Source organism: Helianthus annuus, chromosome 10 (genome assembly GCF_002127325.2).
Source record: "Helianthus annuus cultivar XRQ/B chromosome 10, HanXRQr2.0-SUNRISE, whole genome shotgun sequence".
Lineage (NCBI taxonomy): Eukaryota > Viridiplantae > Streptophyta > Magnoliopsida > Asterales > Asteraceae > Helianthus > Helianthus annuus.
In genome coordinates this window covers 27,737,751-27,758,907 of record NC_035442.2, presented here as the reverse complement: position 1 = coordinate 27,758,907, position 21,157 = coordinate 27,737,751, and the positions used below count along the sequence as shown (strand labels likewise).

Genomic DNA, 21,157 nt, shown 5'->3' with positions numbered 1-21,157 from the left:
ACAAGAGAGTACATCAAGCTTTGTAGCAAGCATAAGACCATGTGTAGTGGGGTTTGAACTTCAAGCTCCTCCCTTGGACAATATCCGACATGTGGCTCATAATATAGATTTAATTTATAACACTTGTATGCATTAAGCTATTGCATATCATCTTTTATAAGTTAACCTCAATATTTTTTTACTTTCAACTTTGGTCCTCTATACTTTTCATTTTTCGCAAAATTTTCGCTTTACGTTCCGTTCTAAATTTTACGAGAGTTGACACGGCAACGTGCGTGTGTGGTTAAACATTTTTATTTTTTCTATTTTTTTCCCGTTTGACAGGTTCATCGTAACGCGTGGGTTCTAGAACGACTTAGTTATTCTTTTATATGTTTTACGTTTCGGTTTAATTTGTTCGCATTAACACGCCGCAACTTTAGTGTTGGTGGTCGTTACTCGTTTGAAAGAAAAAGAAAAAGAAAGTTACACTGTATATTACATGTAAAAAACAAGTAATAAATACCATAAAACAATAGTATATTGCTCCGCCAGAGGACACTTAGTAAATAGGTTTACTAATGGCCATGAAATGAAATTGAATTGTATACATAATTTTTTTACACGAAACAAATAAGATATCTATATACGGTAAAGATTAGAAACATATAATATCTACATGTATAAAAATTACCCTTTTCGTATTGCCTACTGAAGAATTAATATATCTTTTTTGGGAGGTTTTAATGAAAAAAAAATCTTTAATCCATCTTACTAATGTGTTATACATGTATAAAAATCACCCTTTTTGGGAGATTTCCGACCGAGGAATCAAAAACGTATATACCTAAAAAACTCTATACGAAAATTACATACCGGGCATAGGGGTGTTCACGAGCCGATCTAATCCGAGCGAGGGTCTGCTCGTGCTCGGATTGAATTACAACCGAGCAGATCGGATCGGTTCGGATCGATTTTGCAAAACTGAGCACAAAAGCGATGCTCATGCTCGGTTCGAATTTTAATCAAGCGGATCGTTTTCGCTCGGTTTTTTCTCAACACCTTAATTAAAACATGTGCAGCAATACACAAAAAAAAAAAAAAAAAATAAAGAGTGAATTTCAAGTTTTGTCCTTTATCTTTAGGCCACTTTGCAAGTTTTGTCCTTTATGTTTAAATTTGACGAGTTTTGTCCTTTATGTTTAAAAATCAAGCACGTTTTGTCCTTTATGCTTGATTTTTAAGGACAAAACGTGCTTGATTTTTTAAACATAAAGGACAAAACGTGTTTGATTTTTAAACATAAAGGGTAAAACGTGCTTGATTTTTAAACATAAAAGACAAAACTCGTCAAATTTAAACATAAAGGACAAAACTTGCAAAGTGGCCTAAAGATAAAGGACAAAACTTGAAATTCACTCAAAAATAAATAAATAAAATAAATAAAATCAAGCCTATTACAAAGCTGCATTCAATAAAAACAAATCCCAACTTCATTGAAACATGTCCAACACCTTATTAGGCTGCATTAAACAATAACAAAATCAATACATAACTAATATTATGATCCTAAAAATGTTCTTAACAATATCAAATCTGAAGCACAAAAAAAACTGCAAAATACAAATTGTCATTTACTTCAAAAGCCATAAACATCTTCTTAAAGCCTAATCATCTCCATCCACAAAATTCCACTTCAAATCAACATATATAGCCTGTTAACACAAGCATTAAACAAAACCATTAAGTTCTACACATTACATATAAGTTTTTATGGTTTCTTATAATTAAAAAATACCTTTCATTTATTATCATACTCGTCTAGAGTCAACACATCGATTTCCTATTTTTCTTCATTTCATGCAGCTTGCTACACATTAAAAATAAAATACAAATGTTAATGCATAAACTACAAAAGTAAAAATAGACTATAAGGTAGCGTTTGGTATGCAGGAATAAGAGGTGGAATGAAATGGATGATTACGAGGGAATGAAGAAAAAATGTGTTTGGTTGGTCAATGGAATGGAATCACCCATTCCAAAATACATTCCATTCCCTCAAAAGCATTCCTTCCACCCCCATGTTTTTTTTCCATTCCATCCCCTCTTGCACCATTCATCAACAACACCACAACCCATCATCTTCGCCACAACCCACCACCACCACCACCCACCATCGACACCATCGCCGCCAACCGCCACCACCTCACCCCGACAGCCACCGTCGCCGCCGCCGCCACCCGCTCGCCACCGTTATCACCCACAACTGCGACCAACCGCTAACGACACTCGCCGTCGCCGCCCACCACCATCGTCGACGACACCACCACCAACCGCCGCCGCCACCACCACCACCAACCGCCTCCGCCACCACCAACTGCCACCCACCATCAACGACCACCTTGCCACCACCACCACTCGTCGTCGCCGCCGCACAGCCACTCACCGCCACCACCACCACCCATCGCCGCCGTCGACACCCACCACCGCCACCTATAACCACCCACAATCACTACCACCGACCACCATCACCACCACCACTCACCGCTGATTTTATTACTCTGTTTTTCTTGCCTACTGAACAATACACAATAATAACTCATTCCATTCACACATGGTAACCAAAAAAGATGTGGAATGGTAATGATCCATTCATTCCCTCGTCCATTCCATTAACTCGTCCATTCCGTTCCTTCGCCCATTCCATTACCCCATACCAAACAGACCCTAAATGTAATAAAAGTTTAATGTTTTTAAGGTTGTTTTTGAGCTGGCCTTTAAACAAATCACTTCCACAAACAAAAAGTTCCACCATATCCATTGAAAAAGAGCTCCGATAATCATCCAATATACGCCCCCAACGATAAAGGCTTATTCGGAAGCCACGATAGTGATTGGGATGCCAAAAATGTCTTTAGCCATCTTACTCAAAACCGGAAACTTGCCACAATGTTGACTCCACCATTTGAACACATCAAATTTTGGATCCATACATTTTAGGTTCGGCTCATACAAATACTCCTCAAGTTCAGATTTTCTTTCAATCGAAACGGTTCTTGAATTGAGGCAAGGAAAAATATCATGCGTGTGTACACTTGATTCACTATAAGATGTTGAGCTACTCATGGTAGCATCAGATGTCTTATATGCATTAAAATACTTGTTAAAAAGAGATTTTAACTGACTTTTCACATCCTGAACCATGATCTTACATTCATCTTCTATATACAACCTCTGAGTACCTTTCAAAAGTCCACTCAACCCCATTTTAAAACGGGAATCTAAAATTGATGCAATAGACATAAGGATCCCAATTTCCCCTCAATATTTCTCAAATTTCACATAAATCGGTTTACTCATGTTCTTCAAGAAAGTATCATCGGATAAATATGCACTACGTATCCCTTCCTCACTTCATATATTTCAATAAGAAACTAGTTTGAAGTTGGATACGATGTGAAGTTGGACTGTCCGGACACTACTAAGCAAAAAGTTCAAAGGTCCCCACACACTATCCTTACAGAAGAATTAATTTATCATTTTTTTCGGAAGGTTTCAATGAAAAAAATCTTTAATCAATCTTACTCAACGTGTTAAAGCAATAAAGCCAATGTTGTAAAGCTTCATCAAATAATACCATAAAAGTGGGCCTAACATCATTTTCCATGCGCTAATCAAAACAAAACCAACGGAATTAGGTGTTATTTGTTGATATGCTATACATTACATGGTCTCAAATGCGATCATAGTGAGATGCATGAAATTTTGAGAAAACAAGAATCTAAATTTGGATTTACTTAAAATTAGGTTCAAGTCAGTTTTACGTAAAACCTCCAAACCCATTAGATAAACAAGGTAAGTGCAGGTAGTGGTGCACAAAAAAAACAAACCCGGGTATTAGAAAAACTGGGTTTTTTTAAACCCGAACCCGACCCTTCCGTAGGGTAGGGATCGGGTATGCGTATTCATGTTCAATACCCGAACCCGGGTTTTTTGTACCCGGTTTGTACCCGGGATTCCATAAAACCCGTACCCGAGTTTTCGTATTACCCGGATCCATTGTGTACAAAAACATTTTTTAAACGTTTAGAGTTTGTGTGAGTCTTTTTTGAGCAGATTTCAAGACATACAATATGTATAAATAAATGTTTCCATTATATTTCTATGTTTTATGCCAAAAAAACAAAAGAGCCCGATCTATACACGAACCCGACCCGTGTATGGCCAATACCCAAAAAGTCAAAACCCGGTCATATATGGATCCGGATATATACCTGAACCCAAGTATTAAAAAATCCTGGCTTGTGCACCTCTAAGTGCAGGTCAAGTTAGTGGGTTCGTGGATTGATCCGTTTAACCCGTCTTTCTTTCTCTAACAGAAAAATATACATAACTAAATGGAAATAATCAAACATGTCATGTACGAAAAAGGCAAAAAAAATTATATTTGAAAAATACTGAATTTATTTTATAACAAAAGAGTAAACTGCCATTTTGGTCCCTGTGGTTTGGCCAGTTTTGCCACTTTAGTCCAAATCTCAAACTTATTACATCTGGGTCCCCGTGGTTTGCATTTTGTTGCCATTTTAGTCCAAAAGTGAAATTTGACCAAATTACCCACTTTTGACCCTGCTATTTTGTCTTCACCCTCAGGGGCATTTTGGGCATTTTAGGTTTATTATAACCTAATATTAATTAACCCCATTAATATATAAACCCCACCCCACCATCACTGAAGATCATCTTCTCAAACAATGACCACCACCACCGTCACCCTCACCTCACCGCCTCCACCATCACCGCCGCCACCCCGACACCCTCACCTCCTCCACCTTCACCTCCCCCGGAATCGGATTTACTGTTCTTGTGAATCACCTCCATCAATCACCACCACCACCGTCGCCCTCACCTCACCGCCTCCACCATCACCGCCACCACCCCCGACACCCTCACCTCCTCCACCTTCACCTCCTCCTGAATCGGATTTGAATCACCTCCGTCAATCACCACCACCACTAAAGATCCACCACCACCACCGTCGCCCTCACCGCCTCCACCATCACCGCCGCCACCCCCGACACCCTCACCTCCTCCACCTTCACATCCTCCTGAATCGGAATCAGGTCCATTTTCTGAAAGGGAAATCATGGGGTGTCCTAGTTGAAACCCTAGATTGAAGCAGGTGAAATTGAGGGGGGACACATGGGGATTTCTTCGCTGTGTTGATTGACAAGCTGTTCGGAGGTGCAATGGTGGTGGTTGCAGGGGTGATTTTAACAGTGTGTTTGGACGGTGTGTGGTGGAGGTTGTAGTAGGGAAGAAGCTATTATTAGAGTTTTTGTTAATTGATTGAGTTGTATGTATTTGATTCTTTTCTTAAGACGTTACACATAATGAAGTTGATTTTGAATGAATTGGAATTTGATAACTGTGGTGGTGGTTGAGGTTGGGTAGTAGTAGGTGGTCGTGGCGGGGGTCGGTGGTGGCAGAGGTATGGAGTTGACACAGGGGTGGGGAGAGGGTGGTGATGGTCGCAGTGGTGAGAAGGGGGAGGAGGTGGCGGTGCTTGTGGCGGCAGAGTGCTGGTGGTGGCGTTGCAGATCCGGTGGTGGGGGTGGTGGTGAGAAGGGGGAGGAGGTGGCGGTGCTTGTTGATGTTGTTCTGGCAGTGCATTATTGTTGTTGTTCTGGCAATGGCATTATTATTTATTAATTTGAGTTATAATAATTACAAATGCCCAAAATGCCCCTGAGGGTGAAGACAAAATAGCAGGGTCAAAAGTGGGTAATCTGGTCAAATTTCACTTTTGGACTAAAATGGCAACAAAATGCAAACCACAGGGACCCAGATGTAATAAGTTTGAGATTTGGACTAAAGTGGCAAAACTGACCAAACCACAAGGACCAAAATGGCAGTTTACTCGTAACAAAAAAATTGAAGACTTGACAGGGAGGTTAGCTAGGCCCTAGGGCCTAGGGTGAGTTATATGTCGTGCGCTGATTGGACTATATGGGCCGTTAGGCCCACTAACCACACAGGACAACCAAACAAAGTTTGTATCTTGTATCTGCCACGTGAAAGCAGCCCATCTACCACATTTAATTATATGTTTATTATTATTTAATAAATATAAATATTATATTTCAATTATACTTGTTCACACATATAACCAAAAATGGTTGAAACGAATCGACCCATCGTTCACAAACCTAACCCTACAACTAGACTTGTTGCACTATTGTCTTCGAGCATGTGTGTATATGTATGTGAAGACAAAATACTTTATTGCGATATTTCCTTAGATGGACATCGAGTGATATTTCTAAAATGTTTAGAAGTCACAATCAGTGAAATAAATGTATGAATTTCATCTTTTATGACTTGTATTTATAAAGCCTTCGCTATTCACACACGTCTGTTGGCTTTTTACACACATCGACGCGCTGTGTTTTGGCTAAACGCAACGCTTAGATGTGTAGTCAACAGACAAGGACTAAACCAGTCAGATCTTGTCTGTTGACCTTGTACCTACGCGCTGCGTTTTGGCCAAAGTGCCGCGCTTAGGTGGGTCTGTTTGTTTTTGGGTACAAAAGTGGGGTTTTTTGAAAAAAAGGGGTGTTAGTTTGTTGTATGATTGTATTTGGTTGTGTTTTTTTTTTTTTTTGTTGAAAAGTTGTAGATTTGTGTTTTATTTTTATAAAACATATATAATTTAAAGTTGATTTTTTACGGTCATTTAACGTGAGTGTGCCAGTTATAGTTGATTTATAACCGTCGTTTATAAGATACGTTTCTTTATGCCATTGTTTTTATAAATGTTAACCGATTTTATTTTGTTAAATTACACGAATATGTTTAATTAAAACACTGTACAATAAATTGCGAAAGAGACGTATGAAATAAGCACAAACAATCCAAACAAACATCGTGTAAATAAAAGATAGACTGCATAAATATATATAAAATCAGTTTGTGCATACAAAACAAAAGTACAACTGAATGTCTAATAAAAAAGTACAACTGAATGTCTATAAAAAATAAAAACTAAAGCTACTGATCCTCTGGCGGTGGGGACGGTGGCAGTGGATGGGGCGGCAATCCCACATGAGCCCGGAGCTCCATGAGCGTCTCTGTGATCCACATCTGGTATCGCTCAGAACGTGGGTACTGCGGCGGGTGCGGAGGTGGCGGGATCTCGGCGTCAATGAAATGTATAAAATGTATTACAAATAATTTTTTATCCGTTTCGTAAGTAATTTGTCGGGATTATCGACACTCTTCCTACGGATATTAATAAATAATAAAACTTTATATTTTAATATCATTAATTTTATTTATTATGAATATTTTTTTTTGATAAATTGGAATCTTACGCATTTCCTACTAATCGTTAAAATGAAAACGAATTCCGTCTGAATTCCGTGGGAAATTTTTGACATTTCTCTTACGCATACCAATTCCTACAAATTTCCGACAAATTGTTAAAACGAAAACGAATTCCATCGGAAATACGTGGGAAATTTCCGACACATTTCCTACGCATAACAATTTATGGCTGTTTTATCGCTTTTTTGTCATAAAACTAAGACGCTTTCTTGTTCATAGGAATTTCGTGGGAAAAGTGTCAGCATTTTCGTTTGTAAGAAATGCGTAAAAAATTTTGGTAGGAATAATAACAGTTTTCTAGTAATGCTTGTATTTATATATTAAGATTATTGATCGTATTAGTGATTAGTAGATTAATATCTTTTAGATGTGTACATATAAAAATGCTGTGAACTTTTGATTTTTTTTTTTTTTTTTTTTTGTTTTGTATTAAGGTCATGTGAGCGACTCAACATCTAACGTGTGCATTTGATAATTTCAATCAAACCATATCAATGCCGATCGATCAAAACCCGCTACGTAGCTTGGGTATTTTTCTAGCTTCTTACATTGGTCAAATTCAAAATTTTATAAAGTAGCATTTTTTTGGAAAAATAATTAGACCATCTTATTTTGGACAAATTTACGTGTAACAAGTCGTTATTTTAAATATATATATATATATATATATATATATATATATATATATATATATATATATATATATATATAGGGGCTGCTAGAATGAGAACCACCCCTGTATATATATATATATATTTAAATACATAGATTCTGCGTAGCTTAGTAACTTTAATATAGCAAACCATTGTTTTATATGATATTAACCCAAATATTAATTACATAATTGTTCCACTTGGACCCACCGTAAACGGTAATCACATATTCAGATTGAAATTTAGAAGGCACTTAATTTGACAGCTCAAACCTACATGCACCCATGTTCGTGAAAGTGGCTCGAACACTACGTGTAGTTAGCTTCATCATAGATTTAGATCCAATAGAACCCATTGAGTATGATTCAAGTTAAATATTACTTGCTGTCTAATTAATCAACCACAAATTTATGACACATGGCGGAGCATATAATCTTCGATGATATAATAGTTTAGAGACGGCAAGCTCGATCTATTTAAATATGCCACACAAAATAAAGTAAATGGTTACGGTTCAAACATCATAAAACACATAGAACTTGTCTTTATTTTTGTTTTAACGAAACCAATATGTTTTGACGTGCTAGCTGATAGATGGTTCTGGTCAAGGGCGGAACCAGAAAAGGGTCAAGATGGTCCATCGATCTCCGGTCACCATAACTTGTTAAATTTTTATATATAAAACTTGAGGGTTTTTTTAGTAAAAACATGAATTCAACCCCTAGTTGTAACAATGAGAACCTTTAAAAAGTTATGGTTCTGCTCCGAAGTTTAGAGTAGGGCCGGGTTAGGTCAGGTCGGGTTGGGTCGAGTAAGAGCCATTTGGATCTCCAATAATTTAGATGAATCACATTTAACAATTTCAAATACTTTAAGTTTGACTATATATAGGGATTGAACATGCCTAATGCTATATATGCATATGCATGCATGTTTATTGGAGATGGTAGCATGGATATTGCAGTATTCGTGGCATGAGATTAACCACACAACAACGTTAGCAGACAGAAACTGAACATGTTAGAACATACAACCTAGACACGATATCTTTATCATATTATTATATAAGAAGAGGTTAAGGTTCATGTTTGGGAATATGGGAGCTAGCTAACCCTAACCGCCGTGTGCATATGATGAATCCAGCTGGATTTAGGGATGAAAAAAGTCTTAGAAAGTATACAATATTGTTTTCAGATTTTAAATGTGCATTGAATTTGGGAAGTTATGAGGAATAATCCAGAGTGTTTTGATGAGAATGAAACATAAGTTTCTTTTTTTCTGGTGGTTGTTTTTAATAAATAGAACAATCATTGGATTCCATGTGGCATTATTCTCCACTTCAGAACATGCCTCCCAATACAACCCTAAATCATCTAGGATCCGTACATTCGTTTTAGGTTAATTTCAATAAGAGGTGATATGGACCTCTTATAAGTTTAATTTACGTTTTGTTTTGTTGTTTTTTTTAATTATTGTTTACATTTCATCTTGTATAGGATCCGAGCCGTGTATAAGATTATAACTCTTGTAGCTAGAGTTCCTTATAGTTGAACTACATATAATAGATTTCAATCGCATCTATAAACGAAGGTTAATCACATCAATCAATTAACCATGTTAATAGCTTGATCGTTTCTTGTTTTTCATTTACGTTATCGCGTTGCTTGTCGAAGAACAAGCGCATCTATAAACGAAGGTTAATCACATCAATCAATTAACCATGTTAATAGCTTGATCGTTTCTTGTTTTTCATTTACGTTATCACGTTGCTTGTCGAAGAAAGCCGATCAATTTAGACGATCCACATTTTCTTCTAATAAATATTAAATTTCGTTCTAACGCATATCAATATCTCCATAGGAATTGATGCCTCTTATTTGGAAAACCAAAAACACTTTAAGATGAAATTGTTGTGAATTTCTGATACATGCATTTCAAAGTTAAACTTATATATAGTTATGATAAAATTAATTGTGTTCTACGATATTTTTATAAATGTTTTCGATTTTTTAATTTCAAATTTAATGATATAGACCAATTATATATAAAGAAAACATAAAATATTCCCATCCTTAGGTCTTTAATGATATAGACCAATTATATATAAAGAAAACATAAAATATTCCCATCCTTAGGTCTAGGCAGGTACACGTATCACCTCCAAAAGCTTAATATAACATATATTATCCATAAAATAAATAGTAATTAACCCACCTCAGAAAACATATATAAAAAGCCCTCAATGCCACCACTATATTCCATCCATAATTGAGTTGATTAGTTACAATAACAAAAGCTCAAACTCTATCCACTTTCTAAACAATCAAAAACTCTTTGAAGGTCAAGTTCTACAAGCCATGGGTGATCAAGATCTGCATCAAACACTTGGTGATTTATTAGAAATCAAAAGCAAATGCAACAACAATTCTTCAAGAAATCTATTCTGGAAGAAACTTCTGGAAGCTCAAGCTAAGATGGCAGAAAAAGGAGGTCAAAAACATCATTCACACTCAGCCACAAAGAAGACTAGAAGAACTCCCACAAGGAATAACACTCTAAAGATGATAAAAAGGAGGCGGGCTCGAAGGGCTGGTCAAGGTGGTTCTAGAAGGTCTACAATGATCGAAAAGAAGGTTCGAACCTTGAAGAAATTGATCCCAAATGGAAACTCATCGGTTGGTTTGGATGGGCTTTTTAGTGATACTGCTGAATATATATCGAACTTACAAATGAGAGTGAGTATTATGCAAGCTGTGGTAAATGCATTGTCAAATCCTGAGTGAGTTTGGTTGTTTATTAACCCATCTGATTTATAAAATCATAATGAAGATGGTGTATGATAAGAGTGATTATATGGTTTAATGTAGTTGATTAAAGATTTATATTATTGTCATGGTAATATATTTAATCTATTCGTTTACTTGCATTTTAATCCTAATCATGACATATAATCATGATTAATGTCTTTTAGTTTCTATCTTCAATTATTGTTTCTTTTAACGATACAAGTTTATTAAAAGATAAGTGGCTCAACATAAGCGAACCATAACCATCGTTGTACACGCGTTGAACGGCTTAAAGCTAGCTAGTCGTATCCAACGTTGGGCATAAGCTAGGCTTGATGAAGGTTTCGTCATGTAGATTGAGACTCATTGAGCTAGCGGGGGCCTCTAGATTACTAATATTCACATTATTTGTTGGGTGTGCATAACAAGGAAAACTTTTACTTTGGATTCACAAGTTTTTGGAAATATTTAGGAATATGCTAATATTAACCTCTTTTATTCATAATTTTACCAAGGGTGGTGGGGGACCCAACGTGATCGACACCCAGATTCACGAGGATAGATAGGGAATATCGCCGCAACCACCACGGGTTCACTATTCGGCTTCACTTTTGGGTTTATAAAACCGGGCTAGATGTATAGTGCATTAAATAGAGATTCGACACAATATTATTGGATGGAAGGGTTAAAATGAGCAATGAGTTCAACTAGATGGTAGCCCCTCCTTTAAAGTTGATTTGGGTTAAGTGGTGATCAGATGTAACAAAGACTTGAGGAATTTAGGGTTTTTTAATATTCAGGTGCTCAAGAAATTACAAGTACAAAACAATTTTTATATAGAGACTAATCTAGAGTTAGAAAACTTAATTCCCAAGTAATTAGACCCAAGCCCAGAGAGAGATAACTAGGGTTTCTTTATTAAAAAATAATCTGAGGTTCTAGAATATTTTAACAAGTGGATTTAAATGAGATGACATGATCTTATTCTTTGAAGTATTGGTTAGGTTAATCAAGTGGGTTTCAAAATGGATGCATTTCCACCCTAAAATCACTAAAAGTTTTTTTTAAATACATAATCCAATATGGTTTCACTACTATGAGGGAAAAGGCCGTTTCAAATTATGCCTAGTGTTTTTTTTTTCCTTAAGAATAAGGGTAGGCGGGGCGGTAGAAAAAAGTTCCATGATGAAAAGTATCACGCGTGAAAACACCACCGCCACCATCGACTATCACTCGTCGATTTTGTAATGCGTGAGAATTATCTATTAGCCGAGATTTATGTCACGGATTACGGTTTCCATATTTTAGAGATTACAATTGTATTTATGTATTGATTATTGTTTCCATGTATAGTGCTAGGGTTATCCCCTATATAAAGGGATCATATGTAATTGTTTCAATTCATTCAGAAAATAAGACAGCAAGCACTTTTATGGTATCAGAGCTTCGGCTCTTCTACCTTCGATCCTTTCCTGCTTTTCCTTTGTTCTCACAGTAGCTTCGGCTACCCTTTTTTTCAAAACCCTAACACAACCTATGGCCGACGACAACAAGAAAGAAGTCCAGACGCCTTCGTCTGATAAACCTTCCAAACCCTTGCACCCTGCGTACTCGGTTACAACCCTTGACGGTACTAAGGTCACCTATACCTCTTGGGTTAAGCTTTTCCGTTTACATGGCGTCGCCTATCAAGTGCTCGATCATATTGATGAGACACCACCACCTGCTGAAACAAACCCTGAGTTTCAGTCCTGGAAAGAACTAGATGCTTTAGTTCTTCAATGGATACTCAGCACCGTATCCGATAACCTGCTGCCCCGTGTGATGGATAACACGACCACTACTCGACACGCATGGCTAAAACTGGAGAAGATCTACCTGAGTAATAAGAAAGCAAGGGCTGGGGCGCTTGAAACTAAGTTCTTTAATCTGACCTTGGCCGCTTGCTCATCCTTAGACAACTACTGCGAGCGACTCAAAGACCTTGTGAATCAGTTAGAAGATGTGGATCACTCGGTCACTGAAGAAAGACTGGTCCTGCATCTGGTTCGAGGACTATCCGCGAAGTTTGACACGACTGCTTCCCTGATAAACGCTAACAATGCTGATTGGGATCTTGCTAGGAGCATGTTGGAAGATGAGGTTATTAGACAGGAAGCCCGACAAAAGACTTCACAATCGGTCCTTGTTGCCACCACCCCACAACAAAACTCGCAAACCCAACCCCCACTACACCCTTCAACCGGTTACAACCAACAAACACCACAACAGCCCTACTATAACCGACCCCGTGGCCGTGGACGTGGCCGGGGACGTGAGAACCGGGGCCGCGGTTCAGGCCGTGGTACCCCTAACCCATCACTCGGTTAGACCCCCAATAACCTCTCCTACCCACAACGGGCTTGGTGGAACACACCACCTTGCCCATACCCCACTCAACCTGTGACAACCTGTAATTCGAGGTAAAAACCGTTCGTTTTGCTTTTGACAATTAATTATATACTTATTCAATTTATATTGTGCAAACGATTATTCGTAATCAGATCCATATCGTGTTGAATCGACCCAAACCATTTGAACTAATGTGTCTCGCTTGTTGATCCAACTCGCTCGCGTAACTCGAAACTCGTGAGGTCCAAACCATAGCATAAATATTATAGATGTATATTTGTTGGTTGTGTTAAAATAATACTAAAAATTATAATAAATAGAATAAGAAAATGTTGTAGATGTATAATTAGTGTGCAGCCATAATTGCATCTTTTGCAACTCGACTTGCAGCCCAAACCACCCAGCCCAAACCCCACTCACGTTCTCGGTTCATTATAAACCCAAACCGCCCACCCATGTTCCCTCTTTATGTATTATACGTAAATAATACAAAACACATTTAATTCATCACAAACCTTAGTTCCTCTCACCCTTCCACTACACCTCGACGGCAGTTCATGTGCGACGAACCCGATCCTCTCGAAGCTTTCTCGCACACTCTCTACTCTCCGGTTAGTTTACTGATTCTAGTTTAGAGATGGTTATTCTTGTGAATCTTGGTTGCGTAATACTTGTTAGTGTTGCCATGCTATGTATATGAAAATAAATAATGATACAGAATCTTGATTATATGTTAACATGGATACTAGTAAACCGATTTGAGTTAATAATTAGTGATTTGTGATGTATTGATGATATTACTGATTAGTGTACGATTAGTGGGTATAGTTTTATAATAATCTTGTTCAATGTATTGATGTACGTATTCGGCCCATAATCACGATGATTAGGGGCTGCGAGTGGGCCACAAAACAGGGAAAACATGATTCGATGATGAACAATATTTAGTAATATGACTGGTACTTGACTTGTGTGACAATGTGTTTGCTAGTTGATTAACTGTTATTGCTTAGAATGTAAATGCATAATGAAAAGTATGTTGAAGTTATTTAGCTTGTTTGTGCCGAATGTGATACATAAAGATTTGAGGGTTGTTGGTATGTAAATCCATGATGGTTATAACACCTGATTTACTAGGGACAATAAATTATATGATAATGGACATAAGTTAATTAACGATCTAGGCTCGATTTTAATTAAGGTTCAAGTGATAAAACAAGTGAATGAGAACTCATTGGAATTGTATTGAATGATCAAGTTTTATAGGAATTGAAGTGAAAACTGTTTGAGTTGGAATTGTGTAACTGATTGTCGTTAATTTTGTAACAAAACGGAACAATGATAGTGGTGAACAAAAGTCAAAGAAACAAAAGCTAATTGATCTTACACCTTCTTGATCACACTCACACGCACACCGGTTAAAAACCTCATTGTGTTGACACACTTCCATCAGGCCGAGCCATATATGGGCTCTGACTTGCTGATGGGTTAAAGACTAAACGGTTGGGCCGGGTAGCGTGGGTTGGGCCGAACAAGAAGAATGGGTTGCACATGGTGGTTTCGGCCGCACATTTAGTTAAAGGTCACATGAAATTGTTGTGTGTTGGGCCACATGAGACAAATCGGGTATTGGGCCGTACCTATGTGTCATAGCCCCCGATCCCAAATCCCCGGGAACGGGCGGCTGCGAGCCAGTTTCGGTGGTATCACGTTATTGTCTAATTTGGCAGCAGAAATTTTCATCAGGACCGTAGTTAGGAAATATTTTATCAGAGTAAACCACCACATTTTATAATATTAAACACATGGGTAAAGCCTAAGTTTTCAGTACACATAATTTCATAGGGATACACCCTATTTTATTTAAGAAAAACATCTATTTCTTTTTATGTTACTTTATTGCCACTTTTCCAAGCCTTCAGTGCTGTCCAGCTGGCTTCTATTTGGCTTTCACATTTTGTTACCTGAAACGCGTTTTAAAAACATTTTGTCAGTGGGAAATACTGGTGAGTGAATCCCAGTTTAATCAAGTTGAAATACCAATCATTTTACAGTATTGAGGGCGCATCCGCAATTACATTTGTTTACAAGATATAACAATTAACATCAGTGGTACTGTCATACTCAACTTGTGGAATGTTACTACGCCAATAACAAATTTTGTATACAAAACCCCAACATACCTACTATAATTGTATTCTTACAAATATTCAATAACTGCTTCGTATATATATTAAATTAAGTGAGGTTTTGTAAAAACGTTTAACAAAAAGAGAATTACTCACATTGTTGTTTTAGATTATCCTTTAGGGTTTCCTGGTGATAATCTATAAATTACACAAATGCACGTGTGTTAGTATAATAACCCATTTTAACATTAGTAATACCCTCCCCGAGACGGCATTCCAACGACTACGTTGGGCAAAACCACGACAGCCGTTACGGAACCCTAGATCAATCGGGCAGAGTATCTAATACGTCTCCAGGGGTTATAATACTTACATCGTAGCAGAATCAAGCTATTTAGGGGGTATAATACCCGGGAATTATGCCTACTATGAGAGATTTTCGAGATACAGAAAAGAAAATGAACGATTTGCTATTGAAGCCTGAGGCCTCCTTATATAGTGCCTGATTCTGATCCTCTCGCGGCCCGCGTAAATGTACGCAAGGGCTTACGCGGCCCGCGTACTAGCCTGGGTAGGGCATAGGGTGTCCGGGTCATGGGGTAGGTCCAACACGCACACACACACATGGCCGCACCGGGGCTCGCCTGATCATCAAGTTGTCGCGGCCCGCGTAGACCTTAAGGGTCCTTTACGCGGCCCGCCTAAACTTAAATTTTCAATTCTTTATTTATTTTAAATGCTATTTTATGTATTTGAGGCCCGTTTTCGCGTATGGGGTGTTTTTAAAGACATATTAAGATATTTTAAAATATTTTAGGATGTCGGAAAAATTATGAGGGTGTCAGTTTTCTTGAGGATTGTTACATCCTCCCCACCTTGTTTTAGAGCTCGTCCTCGAGATCTACTGGAATAGGTGTGGATATTTCGTTTGCATTTCATATTCAAGCTCCCATGTGTATTCAGGTCCTCTTTTGGAGTCCCACTTCACTTTGACCAGAACTAATCTCTTGTGCTTAAGATACTTGATTTTCCTATCTTCAATGTGTAGAGGCCTCTCTACAAACTTAAGTTGTTCATTTACCTCTATGTCCTTAAGAGGCACTACGAGTGATTCATCAGCTAGGCACTTTTTGAGATTAGATACATGAAATACATCATGTATTCCTGCCATTTCCTCTGACAGTTGTAGCTGATAGGCAACAAGTCCTATTCTTTTAATAATCTTAAAAGGTCCAATATACCTAGGACTTAGCTTTCCTCTTTTGATGAATCTTACCACTCCTTTCCAAGGAGAGACTTTTAACAACACCTTGTCACCTACCTGGAATTCTAACGGCTTATGTCTGTTATCAGCGTAGCTCTTCTGTCGATCACGTGCTGCTTTCAGTCATTCCTTGATTTGAATGATCTTATCGGTTGTTTCCTGCACTATCTCAGGTCCAGATAGTTGCTTTTCCCCAATTTCTGCCCAACAAATCGGGGTTCTGCACTTTCGTCCATAAAGTGCTTCGAATGGTGCAGCATTGATACTTGTGTGATAATTGTTATAATAAGAAAATTCTAAGTTATCGTCCCAATTACCTCCGAAATCAATTACACAAGCTCTAAGCATGTCTTCCATTGTCTGAATTGTCCTTTCACTTTGTCCGTCCGTTTGAGGATGGTAATGTGACACTCCGTTGAAACACGCTAGCTTGATAGTGGCTGCCTTAACTTTCGGGACGAAAGTTCTTAAAACTTGGGGATAATGTGACACTCTAGGTTTTTCCGAACAAACATCTTGTACTATCATTGTATATATATATATATATATATATATATATATATTATTAAATGGAAACGTGACCTTTGTGCATAATATGTGTTGTATGTATGTATTATATATTTTTTTATGCGAATATACTAGCGAGTCGAGACCACGACTCGAGACCACTCGGTCTCGAGTGGGCCTCTTGAGCCGAAACCGTTTGGGCCGAAACCCCCAAGCCCAACTCGAGATCCCTTGTATATAAATCCCAACTTCCCCTCATTCTTCCTTCATTAGTTACCAACACACACACACCTTTCTCTCTCACTAGAAACCCCAAACAACACCCCATTCTCTTCCAACTCTCGGTTCAAGCTCGGATCTCACAAGAAACACGGTCAAGATCATCATCACTCGGACACTTCATTTTTCTCGGTTCCTTTCCTTTGTTTCGGCACCTTCTTCACAACCGGTTAGTAATGTAAAATGTGTAGATCATATGTGCTTGATGAACTAAAAGAATAATAGTTAGAAATCTTTTGCATGATTTGTATGAATTGTGAATGGTTGTGGGTGTATGAACCTTTCCATGTTGATGTCTTGCAAAATGATCAAAATAAATAAAAGAATGATATTTTAGGAATGTTTAAACCAAATCAAGTCATGTTTAGAGTTACAAAATGTACGTTTCTTTGTTCTTGCATGATGATCTTGTTAAAATATGTGATTTTGGTTCATAAAAATGTATGATCATGTTAAAGTGAAAACCCTAAAATGATGAACTTGTTATGAACATGATTGAATGATAGTTGAATATGTGAAAACCCTTATGATTTGATCCATAATTGATTAATAGATAGTTTGGGTAAGTTGTTAGTTAAACCCTATTGGTTGTTTCCTGATTTGGGCCTGATGCTTAGTACCATTAGGCTGACTATATCTGAATCTGCACGTGAACAAGACAAGGACAGCATTGCGACTCGAGACCACAACGGTTGCGACTCGAGACCACAATGGTTGCGACTCGAGACCACAGCGTGACAACTCGAGACCGCAACGGTTGCGACTCGAGACCAGACTCGGAACCTCTGAGGTTGCGAGTCAAGGCTGCACCACTCGAAACCAGCCAGCACAAGCCGAGACCTCCTGGTTGCGACTCGAGACCACCTTGTTGCGACTGGGCTGTCCACTTTGGTTATTGGGCCATAATGTGTTTAATATGGGCTACCTGTTGACTGGACTATGTGTTGCTGTTTGATTGTGTAAATATTAGGGCCGACCCAATAACCCCATGTCTGTTTGTATGCATGCTACGTGTTAGTTATGTGTAGATTATACGTGAATGCTTGTATACCAAACCTGACCTACTGGTGACCATGCTAGGACGTGGTGACCAGCGTGTTTGACAAAGTAACCTAATCTGCCGAGCAACCCAAGGTGAGTTCACACACTAAAAGCATGCGTCCCACGGAGGGACACGGACAAACTACCAACTTTGGGAAAAACACTTTTGAACCATTACTTCCGGGGGAAACCAGAATGGGTAATTACTATCTCCGGGGGAGATACGTTTGGATATTATTTATAAATCACAACTAGCCATGCTAAACAAAACTCTATCACCTTAAGTCCCTGCTTACAGTACCGATTAATCGCCGGGGGCGAATGGGTTATTAGTTGATAGCGCTATTAGGTTTGACAACCTCACACCGTGACCGGGGGAGATCGGGCGTGAACTAGTAGACCTTGCATCATGGTCAATGACGATAGACATTGACTCGGGGCACAACAACTTTCCGTCAACAGTTTCGGTATCTACAGTTTAGTGAGCTTACAGATGGGGTAGCTCCCCACGACGTGATTATAAATGCTTTATCTAAACAACTTAAGATTTTGGTAAACTAAAACTGGACAACTAGTGAACTCACTCAGCATTATTGTTGATCCCCTCACTGCATGCTTTGCAGGTAACCAGTGACTGAGGAGCTGCTGCTTGGGGACGTGTAGTGTTTGTCAAAACCCGTGTGTTGGGTTTAATTATCTTGAACTAAGAACTATCTTTAAAACTATTTGGTTTATGCTTCCGCTGTTTTGTAAAACTAATTATCGAACTTAAACTACGATGTTGCTAACTACTTTGGGTAGCAAATATTTCTACTATTAATCAATGCTCAGTATAATTGGTGGCTGGATCCTGGTCGGTCACGCCTCCAAGCGGTGGTGTTCCGCATGTGGTTTTTGGGGGTGTGACAGATTGGTATCAGAGCCATTGGTTATAGTGAACTTGGTTTTAAAAAGGGGGAAAATCTTTTTGGAAAAAACCAGACTATAACCTGTGACTCGCGACGACACTACACTCCAAGTGCAAGGCTCAACACATTAGACCTCATAGCTCGGACTAGTGTTTACTTGTTTGCTTACCTTATGTTTCCTGTTTTGCTATACGCACTAGTGTGCCTAAATTAGATGGATACACCTCTCTCTTCTATCTCATTCTCGCTACATTACAACATCACACTCATGCTATGTTTTCTGATTATGAAGACAATGAGTGGACGCGGAAGAGGAAACATCAACATGACTCAGGCTCAATTCACTAACCTGCTTAACACGGTGGCTGCAGCTTTCGCAGCTCACCCTGGAGGTAAACTCGTTATCCTAGGATGTTTAGATCCTACCGCCACATCGCCTTTTGTCCCTAAATCTATACGCTTCGCTTCTCACAAACAGGTCAGCATGCACCTGCGCAACCACCCGTGTGTACTTTCAAAACTTTCATGGATTGCAAGCCTCTCCCTTTCAATGGCACTGAGGGTGCCATAGGTCTTCTGCACTGGATTGAGAAAGTTGAAGCTGTCTTTGCTGTCTGTGAGTGTCCCCCTGCGAATTGGGTGAAGTTTGCTACTGCTACGCTTGAAGGAAACGCGCTTTCCTGGTGGAAGGCGCAAATTCAGATGTTTGGATTAGAAACTGCTAATGCTACTACGTGGGAGGATTTCAAGGACATGATTAAGGAGGAGTACTGTCACCGGGATGACATCCACAAACTTGAGAACGAGTACTATGCGCTTAAGATGGTTGGGTCAGAGATTGAAACCTACACCAAGCTGTCCAATGACTATGCTGCCCTTTGCCCAAACATGTCTCGTCCTATGTATCGAAGAATCGAATTGTACGTCAAGGGTTTGGCTCCAGAAATTCGAAGCCATGTGACTGCAGCCAACCTCACTACCATTCAGCCGATCGTTCGACTTGCTCACAAACTTACTGACCAGGCCGTAGAAGAGGGCAGGTTGCCCAAAAGGATCAGTGCTACTGTCGGAACTTCTAGTGACAACAAGCGTAAGTGGGAAGGAAATCAAAGCAAGGATGCTAACCCCACTCAAGCCCCAGCACAGCAAAGGAAAACTGAAAACAACAAGGGCACTCAACAACAGGGTGGCTATCGCGATAACCACCCCAAGTGCAATAAGTGCAATCGACATCACAGTGGGCCTTGTGGGAAAAGTCAGTGTCAGCGATGTAACAAGATGGGGCATGAGGCCAAGGACTGTAGGAGTCCACGTCCCGTGGGGCAGAACCAGCAGCAGCAGCATCACGGGAACGCTAAGGGTTGTTTCCAGTGTGGAGCTGAGGGGCACTTTAAGAAGAATTGCCCTGAACTGAACCAGAACCGCAACAACAATCAGGGAGCTGGAAACAATGATCAGAACAACAACGCTGGGAATGGTGCAAGGGGAAGGGCTTTTGTGATTGGAGCCGGAGAAGCGAGGAATGACCCCAATGTCGTGGCGGGTAAGTTCCTACTCGATGATCGTTATGTTTCTGTATTATTTGATTCTGGAGCCGATGCTAGTTATGTGTCCCTACGTATTAGTAAGAAGCTTAAGCGTCCGCTTTCGTTACTAAGTTCACATCATATCGTCGAGTTAGCTAATGGTAGAAACATCGAGGCCTCACATGTTATCAAAGGCTGCAAATTAGAACTGTCTGGTCAGACGTTTAGCATCGATCTTTTCCCTGTTACGCTTGGAAGCTTCGACGTCGTCATCGGTATGGATTGGTTATCCAAGCATCGCGCGGAAA

At 39.0% G+C, this 21,157-nt stretch overlaps 2 protein-coding genes across 2 annotated transcripts; both read left to right on the top strand.

The window, feature by feature from the left end:
* Nucleotides 1-10,375: 10,375 nt before the first annotated feature.
* On the top strand, nucleotides 10,376-10,801 carry LOC110880860 (transcription factor UPBEAT1). Its single transcript, XM_022129299.1, has one exon. The coding sequence runs from the start codon at nucleotides 10,376-10,378 to the stop codon at nucleotides 10,799-10,801; it is 426 nt and encodes a 141-aa protein (XP_021984991.1).
* Nucleotides 10,802-12,340: 1,539 nt separating this feature from the next.
* LOC110880822 lies at nucleotides 12,341-13,174 on the top strand. The gene has a single exon (XM_022129265.1). It carries the CDS (start codon nucleotides 12,341-12,343, stop codon nucleotides 13,172-13,174), a length of 834 nt encoding a protein of 277 aa, XP_021984957.1.
* The last annotated feature ends 7,983 nt before the right edge of the window (nucleotides 13,175-21,157 follow it).